Source organism: Panulirus ornatus, chromosome 10 (genome assembly GCF_036320965.1).
Source record: "Panulirus ornatus isolate Po-2019 chromosome 10, ASM3632096v1, whole genome shotgun sequence".
NCBI lineage: Eukaryota > Metazoa > Arthropoda > Malacostraca > Decapoda > Palinuridae > Panulirus > Panulirus ornatus.
In genome coordinates, this window is record NC_092233.1 from 60,496,751 (window position 1) to 60,518,006 (window position 21,256).

The window sequence follows — 21,256 nt, forward strand, 5'->3', positions numbered from 1 at the left end:
ACCACACATTGTCCTCAAACATCTCATTTCCAGCACATCCATCCTCCTGCGCATAACTCTATCCATAGCCCACGCCACGCAACCATACAACATTGTTGGAACCACTATTCCTTCAAACATACCCATTTTTGCTTTCAGAGATAATGTTCTCGACTTCCACACAGTCTTCACGGCTCCCAGGATTTTCGCCCCCTCCCCCACCCTATGATCCACTTCCGCTTCCATGGTTCCATCCGCTGCCAGATCCACTCCCAGATATCTAAAACACTTTACTTCCTCCAGTTTTTCTCCATTCAAACTTACCTCCCAATTGACTTGACCCTCAACCCTACTGTACCTAATTACCTTGCTCTTATTCACATTTAACTTTCTTCTTTCACACACTTTACAAAACTCAGTCACCAGCTTCTGCAGTTTCTCACATGAATCAGCCACCATTTTATTTTATCATACTTTGTCGCTGTCTCCCGCGTTAGCGAGGTAGCGCAAGGAAAGAGACGAAGAGTGGCCCAACCCACCCACATACACTTGTATATACATACACGTCCACACACGCACATATATGTACCTATACATCTCAACGTATATATATATATATATACATACACACACACACATATACATATATACACATGTACATAATTCATACTGTCTGCCCCTATTCATTCCTGTCGCCACCCCGCCACACATGAAATGAAATCAACATGTAAGATGTGGTGCTGAAAGGCAGTTTTATGACTAAGGTGCTGCTTCCTTTTTTGTATGGAAAGAATTCATTTCTTTCTCTATAATAAGTTTGTGGTCCTGAATGGCAGTGTTATGACTAAGGCACTGCTTCCTTTTTTGTTTGGACAGAATTAATTTCTTTCTCTACTAAATATTATCTTACTTTCAATGTCCGTAGTACAGGCTGTGGCAAATCCCCCAACCTGGAAGATGTGATCCACATGCAGATCAAAGTCTTTGATGCGAGTATCTAATGTTTTCTGGTCTACAGTGTTGGCCTCTGGGCTTAGAACCTCCATCAAATTTTGCAAAGGAGCTATGGGAGCAGAAAAAGTCTGGAAAGGTAAAACACAATAAAATTAAAGAAAAAATGCATATATGAGTGGATGGGCCATTCTTCATCTGTTTCCTGGAGCTAACTCACTGATGTGGGAAACAGCAATTAAGTATAATAAATAAATAATAAGTACATATTCATTTATTTATTATCATATTTGATCCCTACTTCCCACGACAACAGGGTAGCGCCAGGAAATAGACAAAGAACAGCCCATCCACTCATATACACATATATATACATAAACACCCATACACACACATATACATATCAACATACACACATATACATACACATGCACAGACATACACATATATACACATGTACGTATTCATACTTGCTTGCCTTCATCCATTCTTGGTGCTACCCCACCCCACATGAAAAAGCATCACTACCCCTTGTTTCAGAGAGGTAGCACCAGGAAAACAGACAAAAAAAGCCACATTCATTCACACTCAGTCTCTAGCTGTCATGTGTAATGCACCAAAACCACAGCTTCCTACCCACATCCAGGCCCCATAGACCTTTCCATGGTTTACCCAAGATGTTTCACATGCCCTGTTTCAGTCCAGTGACAGTACATGACCCTGGTATACCGCATCATTCCAATTCACGCTATTCCTTGCACACTTCTCACCCACCTGTATATTCAGGCCTCGATTGCTCAAAACCTTTTTCACTTCATCCTTCCACCTCCAATCTGGTCTGCTTCTCCTTGTTCCCTCCACCTCTGACACATATCCTCTTTGTCAAAAAAAAAAAATTGTTGCTCATCTGTTTTGTTACATTCATCTCTTGGTATCTTTTTTTTTCCATCAGATTTTCAAGTTTCGGCACATTATATATGACAGCTAGAGAATGAGTGACCCTTGTCTTTTCCTAGTGCTACCTCACGCACATGCGGGGGGAGGGGATTGTCATTTCATGTGTGGCGGGGTGGTGACGGGAATGAATAAAGGCAGCAAGTATGAATTATGTACATGTAGCCTCTAGTGCCTCAACTCTAACAGGCCACTGGCAAAGGGCAAGTCTTGCGCAGTGTTTGCAGAGGCTACTACCTAATGTTCCTAATGACTATTTCTAAGTAATGCTCCTACCTATATAATACTAATGTCCAACTTTAAAGCTTTTAAATAGTTTAAGGAATTTCAGGAGCATTTACAGGAGTGAGAATCCAGTGTCAATTATGGAATTTCACATGCATATATATCATGTTACTGAGAGAAGACTTTCTGATAATCTTTCAGCTATACAAGTACAGTTACTTAAATATCACTGTCATTTCATCATCAAAACCTTAACATAAGCTAATCATGAATAATCTGTATTACCTGTACAATGAGTCGTATGAGTGCTGTGTTGACCTTCTGCTCCAGCAGCTCCACAGAATCACCCAAGACGTCACAAGATATTTCCACATCTACAGCATCAGGAGTTTCATTTCGCTCTAGAGACACCAAAATCTTTAACTGTTTTAGTACCTACAAAATGATAAAGAAGGCAGAACTTATCAACAAACAAAAATGAAATCTGAGAAGCAAAGATTTGAAAAAAGAATAAGAAAAACATGTAGCTATACTCCTTTCCATAAGGGACAAAGTTTTCATTTGTTTGCAGATTTCTTCTCTATGGGACTTGGCTATCATTGTTTATTTGTTTTTACCCAAAAAAGTGCACAATGGGGTTGTTATCATAACCATACTTTGCCAAAAACTATGATACATTTACCCATATAAAACAAAATAAATTTTCATAATCTGTTAACCAAAGTGACCTTATCACATGCTCTGTCCCCTAAATTTTTTTGCTTTACTTACAGCTTGTTACAGAAAAAATTAAAATTAACATAGAGTAGATCTTTGCCACCAATCTACGTGGATAACCTTGCTGCTTCTTTTAACATCCTGATTATTCCTTCATTCTATTATTCAACATCTTTTCGGGCTCATCTAGTCTTTTTGGAGAATAATATATCAGCAAGATCATTAGGGAGCTTCTTTCTTTCATACTTGATCACAGTTTCCTGAGTTAGCAAGGGTTACCAGGAACAGACAAAGAAAGGCCGCATCTGCTCACATCCATTTTTTAGCTATTAGTGTAATGCACCGAAACTACAGCTCCCTACACACCTTTCTATGGTTTATCTCTGACGCTTCACATGCCCTGGCTCAGTCCATTGACAGCACATCAACCTCTGTACACTATATCGTTTCAATCTGCTGTATTTCATGCACACCTTTCACTCTCCTGCACATTTAGGCCCTGACTCTTCAAAATCTTTTTCAGTGCAACCCTTAATCTCCAATTTGATATCCCCATTCTTCTTGTTCCCTCCACTTCTGAGACATATATCCTCTTTGTCAAGCTTTCCTCACTCATTCTCTCCATACATCCAGACCATTTTGGCACATCTCTTCAGCTCTCTCACCCACACTCTTTTTGTTACCACACTTCTCTCCAACCCTTTTTTTTCTCGATCAAACCATCTCACATCATGTATTCTCCTCAAACACTTCATTTCCAACACACCCACCCTCCTCCTATAATAATGCTGGGACTACTATACCTTCAAACATATCCATCTTTGCCCTCCCAAATAATGATCTCTTATTCCACACATTCTTCAGTACTCCCAGAACCTTCACTCCCTCACTCAATTCTGCTACCATGGTTCCATTCGCTGCCATGTCTACTCCTACATATCTAAAACATTCACGTCTACTCCTACATATCTAAAACATTCACATCTACTCCTACATATCTAATCACATTCACTTTCTATCACCTTTTTTCCAGAATGTATAGGTTAAAAGGTTTACTATCTCCCATTCCTTTTGGGCTCAATGTTTTCAACAGTAGGCTAATCCTTCTTCTCCTCATTGGCCTCATTCATTCTTGTTCTTGTACATCCCTCTGAGCAAACCACTGATGTTCTGACATCCTTAAAGAGTTTAATCTCAACTGTAGGTGAACTTTCATTTACGGCCTGCTTTCAAAAGGATTTCAGAACACATTCCTTATTACTTAAACTTTATTGCCTAAAAACATTAAGTTAATCATCTAATCTTTCTCACTGACCAACTTTCTTGAATCTTCACTCCATAATTCTGTTCCCCTCTCTGCACCAGGAGATTTCCTAAGAAATAACTTCTTGTATCAGAGCAATCAAAACATGTTTCTGTTCCCTTAATGACATTGTATCCAAAATTGTCCTCCTCTATGAGGCCCATTTGGCAATTTTGCTATATTAATTCTCGTTTTTCTGAAAACAACAGCAAGATCAAGTTGAGAACGAAATATTTGTTTTACTTACTGTAAAAATAAAAAACATGCAATATTTCTCTTCTTATACCTGACTGCCTCTCCCACCTTACTAAGGTAGCATCAGGAACAAACAAGCAATGACATAATTTGCTCACATCCACTCTCCAGCTATCATGTATAATGTATATGGCAGGGAGAGTGGATGTGTGCAAATACAGCTGCTGTTCATCATTCTTGCTAAGGAACGAGAAGCAATTAAGTTAAAAACAAAGCTCTACGATTTTTCTCTCCAGTGAATCAGCAATAACAGAAGGAAAACAGAGTACACAACAGTATCAAAGTAACAGTTCCTCTGAAAAAACTAGTCTTTCAATATTTCCTTTTTCACTAAAGTTGAAAACATATTGTTAATCTAGAATTTCAAAATAATCATGATAAGAACTTACATTCTCACACATGGCCATAATAATGTGGTTATCATCAGGAGAGCTAAAGTAAGCCACAGCAATACCATGACGCAAAACCTTTTCCAGTAAAGGTTTCACACGTTCACTGAAGGATCCAACATATTTACTCACAGATCCACTGGTATCCTGGGATTCAAGGAGCAGTTCAAGAACTTTATCAACCTATAAACACAAGATGATTGTTAGTAACCTATCAAATTAGATACAGGTTATATCTAAATATATAAAACACACAGGTGTATCTATGAACTAACCAAAAACTACAGACAAATGCTTGAGATGGATAATAAAGTCAAAATGTAGATCTTGAGTATGTAGTAGTTAATAGGCAGCAACCAACCAGAGGTATATTACCAGTACTACCCACCTGGGTATCAGGAGGGTCAATAATTGCATAGTAAGCCACCATTTCAGTGGTTGTCAAATTGCACTTCTTTGACCTAAGTAGCTGTCTTCTCTTTCGCCTCACCCAGAAGTGGAGTGCTGACATTCTGTCCACAAATGCACAATCTCTCCTTGTCACACATTACACTTGACTACTTAACCCATACAACTCACTCTTCCTAACTCTAGATTTTCAGCAGTGAGTACTATGGGCTAGCCTTACCTTTTCACAAAATGTCAGGAGTAATAGACAGTAGTAGGTAAATTTCCCTGTTGTCGAACCTATCAACCTGTCCAAACAGCTTATGTTTTCTCATTCTAAATTACCATGTAGCAAGTTTTAAGAATGAAAATACTATATATATACACGTATTCCCTGCGTGTCATAAAAGGCGACTAAAAGGGGAGGGAGCAGGAGGCCGGAAATCCTCCCCTCTCGTTTTTAATTTTCCAAAAGAGGGAACAGAGAAGGGGGCCAAGTGAGGATACTCCCTCTAAGGCTCAGTCCTCTGTTCTTAACACTTCCTCGCTTATGCAGGAAATGGCGAGTATGTATGAAAAAATATATACATTCATTATACATATTTATCATACCTGATCGCAGTTTCCCGCGTCAGCGAGTAGCACCAGGAAATAGACAAAGAATGGCCCATCCACTCATATAGACATATATAAACGCCCATACACGCACATATACATACACATACATACCAACATATACACATATACATACATACACACACACATTCGCATATTCATACTAGCTTGCCTTCATCCATTCCTGCCGCTACCCTGTCCCACATGAAACAGCATCGCTACCCCTGCTTCAGCAAGGTAGCGCCAGGCAAACAGACATATAAGGCCACATTTGTTCACACTCAGTCCCTAGATGTCATGTGTAATGCACCGAAACCACAGCTCCCTATCCATATCCAGGCCCCACGCACCTTTCCATGTTTTACCCCAGACATTTCACAATCCCTGGTTCAGTCCACTGACAGCATGTCGACCCCAGTATACCAAACCATTCCAGTTCACTCTATTCCTTGCAATCCTCTCACATACATACATAAATACATACATATGAACATCTGCAATAATTTCTATCTACATGACCAAAGGATGCAAAAGCTGGCTGAACAGTTGCCATGATTTGTTACTGTAACAAAAACCATAAAGTGGTGACAATAACCCAGTCCTCTAACCAATTACATATATTCCAACATAAATCTACCTTTATCTAAACTAACCAACATAAAAAAAAGTGAATAGAAAGAGATGATTTCATAAGCGAATGGACAGGGAAGATGGAAAAGGGAAAAAGATGAGAGTAAATTCAGGGGTGAGTAAAACCATATGAAGACAGAAATTACAAAACATAACAGTACTAACACAAGTTATGAAGGATCCTGCTTCATCCATGTCGTATTCAAGAACACCATGTCCAACATGGGAGTGTAGATCAGTCAACAGCATCTGCAGGTGACTTGACACCAATTCTCGGCTTGCCTGAAGGGGTATCAAATAGAAATTGTTGCTTAGACTATATCTCTGCTGTTCATTGTTTTGTTTAAATAAAAGATGTAATCTAATAATGTGCTACCATATGACATGTCAAGTCAATTAAGCATCCAACTTGTTTTCATTTGAAACATTTCACTTTTTAACACTACTTCAAGTAATTGAAGGGAGATCAAAATCCAATGAGACATAAACTGTGGTGAAGGCTTGCCATGTATGATTTGAAATGACTGCAAATAAACAAAGCAGTTTATCCTTCTTTTACTGATTATCGCTATAACTTCTTGTAGCATATTTGTAAGCTGAGTTACATTTTGTACACTGCAGATCATTCAACCTTGGGATGAAAGTCTGGGAGGATTTCTAATCAAGCTAAAAGAAATTCAGCTGAGGGCAATACACTATCGCAACACATATGCGTAGTAAATGATCTCCATTTCCTTGGCTCTTCATTTTCAATTAACAATTAACTAGCAAAATTCAGTATGATGGGCATGTGATCTACTGGTCCTGACAAGCTGTTACCCATCCACATCTTGGCTGACTGAGGTAGATATGACAGTCTTATTCCTGTAACATTACCATACCTTTTTTTCATACATATTTGCCATTTCTCACATTAGCAAGGTAGCATTAAGAACTGAGGACTGAGCCTTAGAAGAAATAACTAACAATAATACTGTTTCTTTACCAGGTGAACATCGAATAACTTTCTTTACTGGAGTTTTAAAAGAGAACAAAAAGAGGGCAATATATTTTCAGGGTATATCTACCTATTGCTTGCTCTTATTCACATTTACTCTCAGCTTTCTTCTTTCACACACTTTACCAAACTCAGTCACCAGCTTCTGCAGTTTCTCACATGAATCAGCCACCAGCGCTGTATCATCAGCGAACAACAACTGACTCACTTCCCAAGCTCTCTCATCCACAACAGACTTCATACTTGCCCCTTTCCAAAACTCTTGCATTCACCTCCCTAACAACCCCATCCATAAACAAATTAAACAACCATGGAGACATCACACACCCCTGCCGCAAACCTACATTCACTGAGAACCAATCACTTTCCTCTCTTCCTACACGTATACATGCCTTACATCCTCGATAAAAACTTTTCGCGGCTTCTAACAACTTGCCTCCCACACCATATATTCTTAATACCTTCCACAGAGCATCTCTATCAACTCTATCATATGCCTTCTCCAGATCCATAAATGCTACATACAAATCCATTTGCTTTTCTAAGTATTTCTCACATGCATTCTTCAAAGCAAACACCTGATCCACACATCCTCCACCACTTCTGAAACCACACTGCTCTTCCCCAATCTGATGCTGTGTACATGCCTTCACCCTCTCAATCAATACCCTCCCATATAATTTACCAGGAATACTCAACAAACTTATACCTCTGTAATCTGAGAAATCACCTTTGTCCCCTTTGCCTTTGTACAATGGCACTATGCAAGCATTCTGCCAATCCTCAGGCACCTCACCATGAATCATACATACATTAAAATAACCTAACCAACCAGTCAACAATACAGTCACCCCCTTTTTTAATAAATTCCACTGCAATACCATCCAAACCCACTGCCTTGCCGGCTTTCAGCTTCCGCAAAGCTTTTACTACCTCTTCCCTGTTTACCAAATCATTTTCCCTAACCCTCTCACTTTGCAAACCACCTCAACCAAAACACCCTATATCTGCCACTCTATCATCAAACACATTCAACAAACCTTCAAAATACTCACTCCATCTCCTTCTCACATCATCACTACTTGTTATCACCTCCCCATTAGCCCCCTTCACCAATATTCCCATTTGTTCCCTTGTCTTACGCACTTTATTTACCTCCTTTTTATTCTCCCTAAAATTTAATGATACTCTCTCACCCCAACTCTCATTTGCCCCCTTTCTCACTTCTTGCACCTTTCTCTTGACCTCCTGCCTCTTTCTTTTATACATCTCCCACTCATTTGCATTATTTCCCAGCAAAAATCGTCCAAATGCCTCTCTCTTCTCTTTCACTAATAATCTTACTTCTTCATCCCACCACTCACTACCCTTTCTAATCTGCCCACTTCCCATGCTTCTCATGCCACAAGCATCTTTTGCACAAGCCATCACTGCTTCCCTAAATACATCCCATTCCTCCCCCACTCCCCTTACCTCCTTTGTTCTCACCTTTTTCCATTCTGTACTCAGTTATTAGGTACAATAGGGTTGAGGGTCAAGTTAACTGGGAGGTAAGTTTGAATGGAGAAAAAATGGAGGAAGTGAAGTGTTTTAGATATCTGGGAGTGGATTTGGCAGCGGATGGAACCATGGAAGCGGAAGTGAATCATATTGTGGGGGAGGGGGCGAAAGTTCAGGAAGCCTTGAAGAATGTGTGGAAGTCGAGAACATTATCTTGGAAAGCAAAAATGGGTATGTTTGAAGGAATAGTGGTTCCAACAATGTTGTATGGTTGCAAGGCATGGGCTATTGATAGAGTTGTGCGCAGGAGGGTGGATGTGCTGGAAATGAGATGTTTGAGGATAATATGTGGTGTGAGGTGGTTTGATCGAGTAAGTAATAATAGGGTAAGAGAGATGTGCAGTAATAAAAAGTGTGGTTGAGAGAGCAGAAGAGGGTGTTTTGAAATGGTTTGGTCACATGGAGAGAATGAGTGAGGAAAGATTGACCAAGAGGATACATGTGTCAGAGGTGGAGGGAACGAGGAGAAGTGAGAGACCAAATTGGAGGTGGAAAGATGGAGTGAAAAAGATTTTGAGTGATCGGGGCCTGAACATGCAGGAGGGTGAAAGGCGGGCAAGGAATAGAGTGAATTGGAACGATGTGGTATACCGGGGTTGATGTGCTGTCAATGGATTGAACCAGGGCATGTGAAGAGTCTGGGGTAAACCATGGAAAGTTCTGTGGGGCCTGGATGTGGAAAGGGAGCTGTGGTTTCAGTGAATTATTACATGACAGCTAGAGACTGAGTGTGAACGAATGGGGCCTTTGTTGTCTTTTCCTAGCGCTACCTCGCACACATGAGGGGGTTGTTATTTCATGTGTGGCGAGGTGGCGATGGGAATGAATAAAGGCAGACAGCATGAATTATGTACATGTGTATAAGTGTATGTGTCTGTGTGCGTATATATGTATACGTTGAGATGTATAGGTATGTATATTTGCGTGTGTGGACATGTATGTATATACATGTGTATCTGGGTTAGTTGGGCCATTCTTTCGTCTGTTTCCTTGCGCTACCTCACTAACGCGGGAGATTGCGACAAAGCAAAATAAAAATAAAATAAAATCTACCTATTACCTTTTTAACACTTCTATGTATAGACTTTTTGCTGTATTCAACTATATGAAACAGACCTCTTGAATAATAATGCATGTCTGTGTGTGTATACCATGGCTTCAATTGGGTAGCTATGAGTACTCATAGAAGCAGCAGTACCAGAAAGGTAAAAGCAGTACAAGAAAGGTAAAGAGATTATTCTAGTTCTCATGAATAATTCTTTCATATGGCCATATTCACATTATCTCCTATCAAAATTTTCTCCCACAATCACAAATTCACCAAATCCTTCACAGATCACTATATGATATTACCTTTCATTATTTCATCATCTATTTTTGTGTCCTTTTTCTGCTTTCTTCTATTTTCCTCACAGTGTATTTTGTTTAAAAATAAATGCCTTACAATTGTTTTCCAATAAAAGACACTGCATAGCACATACAGAATTGGAGCACTGTGTTATACAGGGGATGACGTGCTGTCAACTGGCTGAGCCAAGGGAAACTGAAGTGGCCAGGGGAAATCACATAATGTCTACTTTTGAAGCACTATACATAACATCTAAAGTGTGGATTTGAACAAAGGAGACTATTTCATCTGTTCCAAGCATTACCTCACAGAAACAATTACCAGCAACAAAGTGTGAATAAATATGGAACTGGTAACATCTGCTTTTCCCCTCTCGTTTTTAATTTTCCAAAAGAAGGAACAGAGAATGAGGCTAAGTGAGGATATTCCCTCGAAGACTCAGTTTTCTATTCTTAACGCTATCTCGCTAACGCGGGAAATGGCGAATAGTATGAAAAAAAAATCTAAAGGACTGTTATTGGGTTTTTGACAATGTGATGTAATTAGAACTGACATACAATACATTTACATTTGAAGGCTAAACTTTAGTGGCAAGCATGCAGGTACAGGCCATGAGCATGGGGTGTCTCATGGCTATCACTGGAGATGACCATTAAATGATAAAAATTCTTGTTAATCTCGAATGTTATCTGCCCCCTCCCCGTTTCTGATAATATATTGTAGAACAAAAGACTAATCATTCCTGCCACAATATAATGGCCTTAAAAAGAAGGTTATTCGCAACACTATTTGAAATTACTGAAATACTTACTAAAGGTACAGGTAGAAGGTGAGATTGGTGTTAATTTGGATAGGGTTATAAAAACACATACTTACCCTGATGTGTTTGCTTAATGGCTGAGTGACTGTCGCAGCGCAGGTAGAAGCAAGTAATGGAAGCGTGTGACAATACTGAAGAGCCAATACTCTTACTGTCTCTTGTTGTGCTTGCCTGTACAGGTCTCCACAACGTACTTCAAGCAATCTTAACAAATCCACACTTGCTGATACTACTGCCTGAATCATATAAACAATGTCAGAAAATTTTCTAAGTAGTAATAGAAAATTTATACAAAGAAAATTTTGTGCTCAAAGTCTATTTCGTTCCATCTCACCCTACAACTCTTAAACATTGAGGTAATCTGCATATGAAAAGAATTTCACACTAGTTTGTTATGGGGAGAAGGGACCAAAGAAGGCTGAAAAAGAGCTGCTCCATTGGAAACTTCACTACAGCTTGAGGGATTTATAGGTGAAGCCTTTGTGAATGATTCTGGCTTGGTGCCAGCTAGGAAGTTGGCTAATCACTTTTTGCAATTATTTTTGGTGTGACATCAAGTATCTTTTGTGAGTAGACCAGTCAAAAAAATGGTGCGAAATGGTCTATTGACACCTGTTGCCACTGGTAATGAGGATGATGGTGACTGTCACTGGTTGAAGCCATCTAGGATGCATTGAATGAGGTCTATGTTCAGGTGATGGTGGAAGGAGAGGGCTAATGCTATGTCATGCAGATATTCTAGTTGACTCTACTGTGGATCAGTTCTTAAAGGAATTTGAATGTTGTTAACAGATGATATAGGGCAGGGGATCTTGAAAAAGCTGGAGGATTTAAAATGGGTACAATCTCACACTTTCTTCTTTTAACTAGGGGTGACTGACATGTCTAAAAGTGATTAAATTGCTACTGGGCCAAAGTGAATTTATGTGGAAGATTGATATGATGCCAGAGCCTATATCTGGGGAGTTCTTTACAGGTGCAAGTTGTGAGTTATAAAAGGAATGAAGGTAGAGTAAGCAATTATGTTGTGGTGAATTTTGAGTAGGATTTTCATGACTGTTCTATTAAGTGATGTAGTTGCTTTGTGGTTGATTTTTCAGTTATGTTCTGTGGAACAGGTGATGTTGATGGTTTTGAGCTAGCAGTGCTCCATCTGCAGAGGTGTAATATCTATTCTATCATTCCCCACAGCTGGTGGTGTTGATTCTGTAGTTCATTATGTACAGGTGTAAGTGCCAGTTTGCTCTTTGCTTTTTGGTGATCAGGAGAGTGATGATGGTCCTTAGGTCTGGATTTGTTCTAAAGCTTGTGTTGTTGGTATGAATTTCCCATGCGTTTCTTTGTTTTAGGAGGGTTACAACTTTAGAGATGTTTTGGTTGTGCTAATTTGTTTTTTGCTTTGTTTGTTTTTTTTCACTGGGCTGGTTTGTGATATGGTTGAAACAGAAGAAAGTATGGTCTAAGGATGAGAAGTTATGCACATTGAAGTTTTGGACTCTGGATTCTATGTACTGTGTAAACGTTGGCCAATCACTTTTTCTTTCTTATTCTATGTGAGGTGAGTCAGGTAGGTGATATTCATTCACAATGACGACATTCACTTCAAGTTACCATGCAGGTTGTTCCAGGCAGACTTTATTTTATAAGGGACATAGTTCAGGACAAATTGAAACTAGCATTATGGATCCTATGCCATTCACTCTTTAAGATGCTGGGAATCAACCATACAGTTTAAAGCATTTGAGCTGACCTTTATGAGTCTTGTCAAGCACATTTTTGCCAAACCAGAATGTTAACCCCTGACAACAGAAGAATGGATGAAGTTGCCGACAGGACAAAGTGGTCTCAAAGTGTTGTCATGCTAAGCAAGCAACACGAATATACAGTGCTAGACTGTTAATACTTTCAGTCTAAAAAAAAAAAAAAATGCACTCGCTACAGTGGCCAGATTATACAACACCTGACAGAGAAGTGGATTTTCCATTTTCATGAAATCTTTTAGGATATATGAACTCAGTTTTACTGCATATGTGAAAACCCTTCATAAAATCTAGTATGAATCATTAAATGGCCAACAAAATGGGGACTTATAAGGTGTCACTCTATGCTGGCCATCATGGCAGAAGGTTAAATAAAGTGATACAATAGAAAGGTTAGAGCTCTAGCACACTTTTGGGGCAGCTTTTAGCTATTTGAATAGTCTTCATCAATTTTTAGGAAGAAACAGTGCAACTAGCACAGACATAGACCTCTGTATGTAAAGACAACTATTCTCTGCAAAACACAAAAAACATGTAAAAAAATCTAATACCTGGAACTTATCAGGAAGGTGTTGAATACTGTGAGTTTGCTCCAAGTGATTTAAACACTGTTGCAGATGCTCAAGAGATTCTGTCACTCTACGAAATTGGGCACGGTCCCATGCCATAAGCACCTCTGTTAGTGTTGACAAAAGATGCTCTGTGCTCTCCACAATCTCAGCCCAAACCTCCTCATTGTCCCTAACGCCTACATCACCTCTCTGAAAGACAAATCTTTTTAAGTGTAAGCACAAAAAACAATCATAAAATGATTTAGATATTCCAAAAGGAAAGAAAAATTATGGTGGAAAATAATCAGGGATATATATATTTTTTTAGATATGTACCATGTAAATGAACCTGTGACAGTCAGAGGGAAAGATACACCAAAGCCTTATATCGTATTCACATGCAATATCCTGCAAATACGAGACATCACATGAGATATCCCAATTGAGAAAATTAAACATGTGGTAATCAAGTATGATTATGTAATTAATAAAGATATACTGAAAAAAGAAAGGAGACCAAAATGCTGGATAAGATAAAAGAAAGGTAACTATGGACATAAACATTTCTTGAGGAACAACTTGTAAGATAGAAACACATTATAAAAAAGGACAATTGGGATGTTGAGCCTGGAGATGATGACTATCTCCTAAAACTGAAGAACACAGCATGGCTTAATACCCCTCTTCTGACATTATACAGACTTACAACTAGGTCCACACTCATTATCATTATTATTTTGCTTTGTCGCTGTCTCCCGCATTTGCGAGGTAGCGCAAGGAAATAGACGAAAGAAATGGCCCAACCCACCCCCATACACTTGTATATACATACACGTCCACACACGCAAATTACATACCTATACATCTCAATGTACACATTTATATACACACACAGACACATACATATATACACATGTACATAATTCATACTGTCTGCCCTTATTTATTCCCATCGCCACCTCGCCACACATGGAATAACAACCCCCTCTCCCCTCATGTGTGCGAGGTAGCACTAGGAAAAGACAACAAAGGCCCCATTCGTTCACACTCAGTCTCTAGCTGTCATGCAATAATGCCCGAAACCACAGCTCCCTTTCCATATCCGGCCCCACAGAACTTTCCATATCCGGCCCCACAGAACTTTCCATGGTTTACCCCGGCCGCTTTACATGCCCTGATTCAATCCATTGACAGCACATCAACCCCGGTATACCACATCGATCCAATTCACTCTATTCCTTACACATAATCATATAACAGCAGTTAAACTTTGAAACAATTCTACCTTCACCCTCCTGCATGTTCAGGCTCCGATCACTCAAAATCTTTTTCACTCCATCTTTCCACCTCCAATTTGGTCTCCCACTTCTCCTCGTTCCCTCCACCTCCGACACATATATCCTCTTGGTCAAACATTCCTCACTCATTCTCTCCATGTGCCCAAACCATTTCAAAACACCCTCTTCTGCTCTCTCAACCACGTTCTTTTTATTTCCACACATCTCTCTTACCCTTACATTACTTACTCGATCAAACCACCTCACACCACATATTGTCCTCAAACATCTCATTTCCAGCACATCCACCCTCCTGCTCACTACTCTATCCATATCCCACGCCTCGCAACCATACAACATTGTTGGAGCCACTATTCCTTCAAACATACCCATTTTTGCTTTCCGAGATAATGTTCTCAACTTCCACACAGTCTTCAAGGCTCCCAGGATTCTCACCCCCTCCCCCACCCTATGATTCACTTCTGCTTCCATGGTTCCATCCACTGCCAGATCCACTCCCAGATATCTAAAACACTTTACCTCCTCCAGTTTTTCTCCATTCAAACTTACCTCCCAATTGACATGACCCTCAACCCTACTGTACCTTGCTCTTATTCACATTTACTCTTAACTTTCTTCTTTCACACACTTTACCAAACTCAGTCACCAGCTTCTGCAGTTTCTCACATGAATCAGCCACCAGCGCTGTATCATCAGCGAACAACAACTGACTCACTTCCCAAGCTCTCTCATTCCCAACAGACTTCATACTTGCCCCTCTTTCCAAAACTCTTGCATTCACCTCCCTAACAACCCCATCCATAAACAAATTAAACAACCATGGAGACATCACACGCCCCTGCCGCAAACCTACATTCACTGAGAACCAATCACTTTCCTCTCTTCCTACACATACACATGCCTTACATCCTCGATAAAAACTTTTCACTGCTTCTAACAACTTGCCTCCCACACCATATATTCTTAATACTTTCCACAGAGCATCTCTATCAACTCTATTATATGCCTTCTCCAGATCCGTAAATGCTACATACAAATCCATTTGCTTTTCTAAGTATTTCACACATACATTCTTCAAAGCAAACACCTGATCCACACATCCTCTACCACTTCTGAAATCACACTGCTCTTCCCCAATCTGATGCTCTGTACATGCCTTCACCCTCTCAATCAATACCCTCCCATATAATTTACCAGGAATACTCAACAAACTTACACCTCTGTAATTTGAGCACTCACTCTTATCCCCTTGTCCACACACATATCATAACTAATATATGTGTGTTCCTTTCATGTATGCAATACCGCATACTTCCCCCTTCATCTTCTATCCTTCTCAAGTATATCTTTATGTTAGAGGTAGTTTTAGATATCTGGGAGTGGATTTGGCAGTGGATGGAACCATGGAAGCGAAAGTGAATCAGAGGGTGGGGGAGGGGGCGAAAGTTCTGGGAGCGTTGAAAATGTGTGGACGTCGAAAGTTTTATCTCGGAAAGCAAAAATGAGTATGTTTGAAGAAATAGTGGTTCCAACACTGTTATATGGTTGTGAGGCGTGGGCTATGGATAGAGTTGTGTGGAGGAGGGTGGATGTGCTGGAAATGAGATGTCTGAGGACAATATGTGGTGTGAGGTAGTTTAATTGAGTAAGTAATAATAGGGTAAGAGAGATGTGTGGTAATAAAAAGAGTGTGGTTGAGAGAGCAGAAGAGGGTGTTTTGAAATGGTCTGGTCACATGGAGAGAATGAGTGAGGAAAGATTGACCAAGAGGATATATGTGTCAGAGGCGGAGGGAACGAGGAGAAGTGGGAGACCAAATTGGAGGTGGAAAGATGGAGTGAAAAAGATTCTGAGTAATCGGGGCCTGAACATGCAGAAGGGTGAAAGGCGTGCAAGGAATAGAGTGAATTGGAACGCTGTGGTATACCGGGGTTGATGTGCTGTCAATGGATTGAACCAGGGCATGTGAAGAGTCTGGGGTAAACCATGGAAAGTCCTGTGGGGCCTGGATGTGGAAAGGGAGCTGTGGTTTCAGTGCATTATTACATGACAGCTAGAGACTGAGTGTGAACGAATGTGGCCTTTGTTGTCTTTTCCTAGTGCTACCTCGCACACATGAGGGGGGAGGAGATTGTTATTTCATGTGTGGCGGGGTGGCGATGGGAATGAATAAAGGCAGACTATGAATTATGTACATGTGTATATATGTATATGTCTGTGTGTGTATATATATGTATACATTGAGATGTATAGGTATGTATATTTGCGTGTGTGGACGTGTATGTATATACATGTGTATGTGGGTGGGTTGGGCCATTCTTTTGTCTGTTTCCTTGCGCTACCTCGCTAACGTGGGAGACAGCGACAAAGCAAATTAATAAATATAAATAGAGGTAGTACACCCAAAACCCTTGATCACAATGGAATTCTAAATGTGCTACCTCTCGACATAGTCCTAATACAAGATGTAGTAATGGCATGGTCCCAGTATGAAGAACTGGACCAGTGCAAGGGATACTGCATAATCTTCCAACAGTATAGCTGACTAAAAACCACAAGTGACCAACTGTACATCATGCACACTGCTATTTTCCATTTAGCTAGTTTAGATGACCATTTAAAAAGGAAACTAGCAGAGACTACAAATATAATAGGTCACACACTGGTCCCTTTGCCTGATAATGGCCATATCATGTTTATAAGGTACAAAAGAGGACTGATTAATTCTGTAGGGACAGTTCAACTGTACTGGGATTTGAGAGAAAAGGCAATACAAAAAGCATACAAAATATAAATTACATTACTAATGTCAACTATTAAGTATAAGAAAACTTTCAGTTACAAAACATACGTGAAGATCTCGAGTGGCATCAGTGAGAGAGACTGCAACTTGATCCATCTGACTTTTAATCTTCTTGACCTCTGATGACAGTACATCATCTCTGTGTCGAACAGCGTATGATTCTAATCGGGATACAAGGAGGGCACAGGACGCTTCTAAAGCTTGGCACTGCTTCATTAATTTCATCACTGTTGTAGCATCACACACCACACACTGACGTCCCTTCAGCTCCACCACCTACACAATAAAGGTAAACAACAGTAATTCACCACATTCAGCACATAATGAGGATATCAAATGGCTCTGGCAGAACTCAGAAGTAATTCTCATTCAAAGCAAGTGACAACACTGATATATTTAACATGAACAAGACTACTTAATGGGTTCTGTTCATCATTGAATACAAAAAGAAACTCCAAATTACAGCTTGGCTGTCTCAAGATACTCTATTCAGTTCAAATGACCATTCATAATTTTTTCAATATGCATAAGCACAAAAAGCTGCACCAACAGAATACACAAACTTAAAATCCGAAATCAATCACTTCTATCCACTTAACACACAGCATCTACTTCAGTTGATCCATACGAGATCTACTGTACAGCTACAGGCAAGTATATCGTACTTTTTGCCGGGGTGACAAAAAAAAAAAAAACTGCAAAATATACTGAAATTAGCCACTCCCAAGCAATCATTCCATGTAGTTCCTAATGGCAAATTGCAATGATGTTGGTACCATATATTTCAGCACGAAATCTAAGTTGCTACGAAGATAAAATGATTGATCATCGGTTTTGCTGATGTCTTTAGGGGTTTTAATCTAGTTTTATATTAATGACCCGAATATTTCGCCATACAATCATAACCCTCCCCACTATCACATTACCGAATATGAACAGAATAAATCCAAATTCTATAAATGACACTTTGCAGTTCTTAATATATTCTCTAAACAGTGCACTTCCACTGCAGAAAATCACCCACTAACCAAACTACAATTTTTACCAAATTAATCAATCAACTAAGTTCTAAGAGCTTAGTCGTGGACTGATGAGTTATGAAATAAGAAAAAAAGTTTCTAAAATCAAAAGGAGGTTATACTATCCCCTTAACCACGAGGGTACGACCCTTGACCACGACCCTATGGCACCTGTCAAGACTCGGGTCAAAGGTGGGCGGAGGGTCGTATCATTCCACTGAGGGAACGAAGCTATGGCCTTATGCTAATCATTACAAATTATGCCATTAACTATACTGACAACAATCTCATTTATTTTACCACCAGAACTGGTCAACAACAACAAAAATTATTCTAATAACGCATCTTTGCCTCCCATTGACATCACCTGTACTCCATCACACACACCCACACATTTCGACTGACTACCTCAATTATCTCAGCTGACCTGATTTGCTATTGGTCCTAGAACACCCAAAACTGATTTTGTCTTGGCACACTTGTCAATATCATCCATTTTTTTGCATTTAATTGTCTCTGCCCAACGCCACTAGTAGTTCAAAATTTGACAACAATGATGCACCTGCCACCTGGCGGCGGCCAGCAGAACTACAGGTAATAACAAAGTAAATCTATTTTTGGGAGGTAAGATTTATATATGAATTCTACTAAAGATAACATAAAAAGTATAATTACATATACTTAATTATTTTTTAAAATACTCCTCGTGCCATATTCAAGGAAGTGAAATAACAGCAAGAGAGTTCAAGGGTGTGAATGACATGAGGCAAAATTGAATGATTCTCTAACTAAAAACTAATATCAAAGAGCCCATATGTGTTACTATCCTACTATAAAAGAATAAATATAATCAACTAAAAATATATTATAAAGTATATTTAGCCTTTCAACTCTTGCTTTCTTTATTTATGATAACTGACACCTTTTAAATGTTTTTTACCCAAGGTCAGCTCATTTTGACAAAAAGAAAATCCCATAGAATAACTTCAATTAATGTATTGTATGTTTTCGATGGAATTACTACCATTGCCAAAATATCACTGGGAATGCATAATTCAATACTCAATAATCAAAAGTTTAATTTCATGATGAGGAATGGGACCCCAGCCTCTATATGGTGAGATGCCTACACTACATAGTTACCCACCATCATCTGTCTACATATTTGAAGTCATTAATCCGTATCATTCCACCACATGCTTTAATCCCAGGATATAACAATGTCTATATTAATGTACACTGTATATGTAATATGCCAAATAAACCCCCATCTCATTCATGCATTTCAGCAATGTAACCAGCTTTAATCACATCAACGCTTAGTATAAACTTCATATGTTACAGTGTTGGATATACGCTAAAATTCATCCTTTTCTCTCGCTAAACATAATTTGAATATTTCTTTTCAATATTCTCCTTAAGAACATTTGGCACTATGCTCTTCCTAGGTCTCCTTCCTTCCCAGGAGGGGCGGGTAGCGCCCGGTGGCTCTTGGCCGGCGGGATTGGACGGTCATGTATGGTAGTTATTGCAAACTAACCCATATATGCATAATCAGCGGGCCATGACCTCCTGCAGAATGTTCATCATGCACGTTCCATGCCTTTTATCATGAGTAGCAAGACGCATGAACAACAGGGTGCAAGTTAATGAGCTGAAGATAAAAGAGAATTTTTGTTTTGAATGAGAAACTTTCAAATCTGGTGTTTTGAAAAAAAAAATGTAAGAAGGATTATTTCCCCCAATTTTTGATATGTGGATGAGACATCCAAATTCACATATATGTCAGGGTGGCTTAAAATCAAGATAAGTGTATATGGGTAACTGGCATATCACGGTTGAAATTAGGATGGTAAATAGAATGAGACTCTTAAAGTGAAATTACATATTTCTATGTGTATGCCACACACCTAGGAATGCACAATCACACTTGTAAGTGTAGTTAGTTGTGAATTTCTTCTTTTAAAGAGACATTTCCTAGATCTATTTTAAGATTATTTTCATATCCACTCTCAAAAAATTTCAGCCTTTATTCTAATGTCCAAATATATATATGTATATATATATATATATATATATATATATATATATATATATATATATATATATATATATATATATATATATATATATATATATATATATATATGTGTGTGTGTGTGTGTGTGTGTGTGTGTGTGTGTGTGTGTGTGTGTAGGATAATTCATGCAAAGAAATCATTATATAGGTGATAGGATGAAATCCTTATTAGATGGTACAGTCATGCAGAGTGCATGGCATGTGTCACGTTGGTCAACATGACTATATATCATGACAGTATAATGGGAGAAGACAGCGGTAGAGATGGATAGATGTATTCTGAGAACTGATTGGGGCTAGAGAGAACTGATTAGAATTAAGGATAACTGATTAGGGCTAGGAATAACGGATTAGGGCTAGGGATAACGGATTAGGGCTAGGGAGGACTAATTAGGGCTACGGAGAGCTGATTAGTGCTAGGAAGAATTGATTAGGGCTAGGGAGAAGTGTTTAGGGCTAGGGAGAAGTGTTTAGGGCTAAGGAGAACTGATTGGGGCTAAGAACTGATTAGGGCTAGGGAGGACTAATTGGAGCGAGGGAGAACTAATCAGGGTTAGAGAGAACTAATTAGGGCTAGGGAGAACTAATTAGAGCCGGTGGTCTAACATCATGATTG

The 21,256-nt window shown here is 39.2% G+C and overlaps 1 protein-coding gene across 2 annotated transcripts in view; it reads right to left on the reverse strand.

The window, feature by feature from the left end:
- LOC139750996 (uncharacterized) overlaps positions 1–19,135 on the reverse strand; it is a 62,257-nt gene extending 43,122 nt beyond the window's left edge. For both annotated transcript variants that reach the window (XM_071666031.1, XM_071666029.1), the window contains exons 1-8: positions 18,989–19,135; positions 17,591–17,818; positions 13,442–13,651; positions 11,187–11,366; positions 6,571–6,687; positions 4,774–4,956; positions 2,395–2,544; positions 890–1,061 (exon numbers count right to left, since the gene is read on the reverse strand). In XM_071666031.1, the coding sequence (XP_071522132.1) occupies positions 890–1,061; positions 2,395–2,544; positions 4,774–4,956; positions 6,571–6,687; positions 11,187–11,366; positions 13,442–13,651; positions 17,591–17,818; positions 18,989–19,057 (1,309 nt within the window). In that variant the 5' untranslated portion in view covers positions 19,058–19,135. The remainder of the gene's footprint in view (positions 1–889; positions 1,062–2,394; positions 2,545–4,773; positions 4,957–6,570; positions 6,688–11,186; positions 11,367–13,441; positions 13,652–17,590; positions 17,819–18,988) is intronic.
- Positions 19,136–21,256: the final 2,121 nt, after the last annotated feature.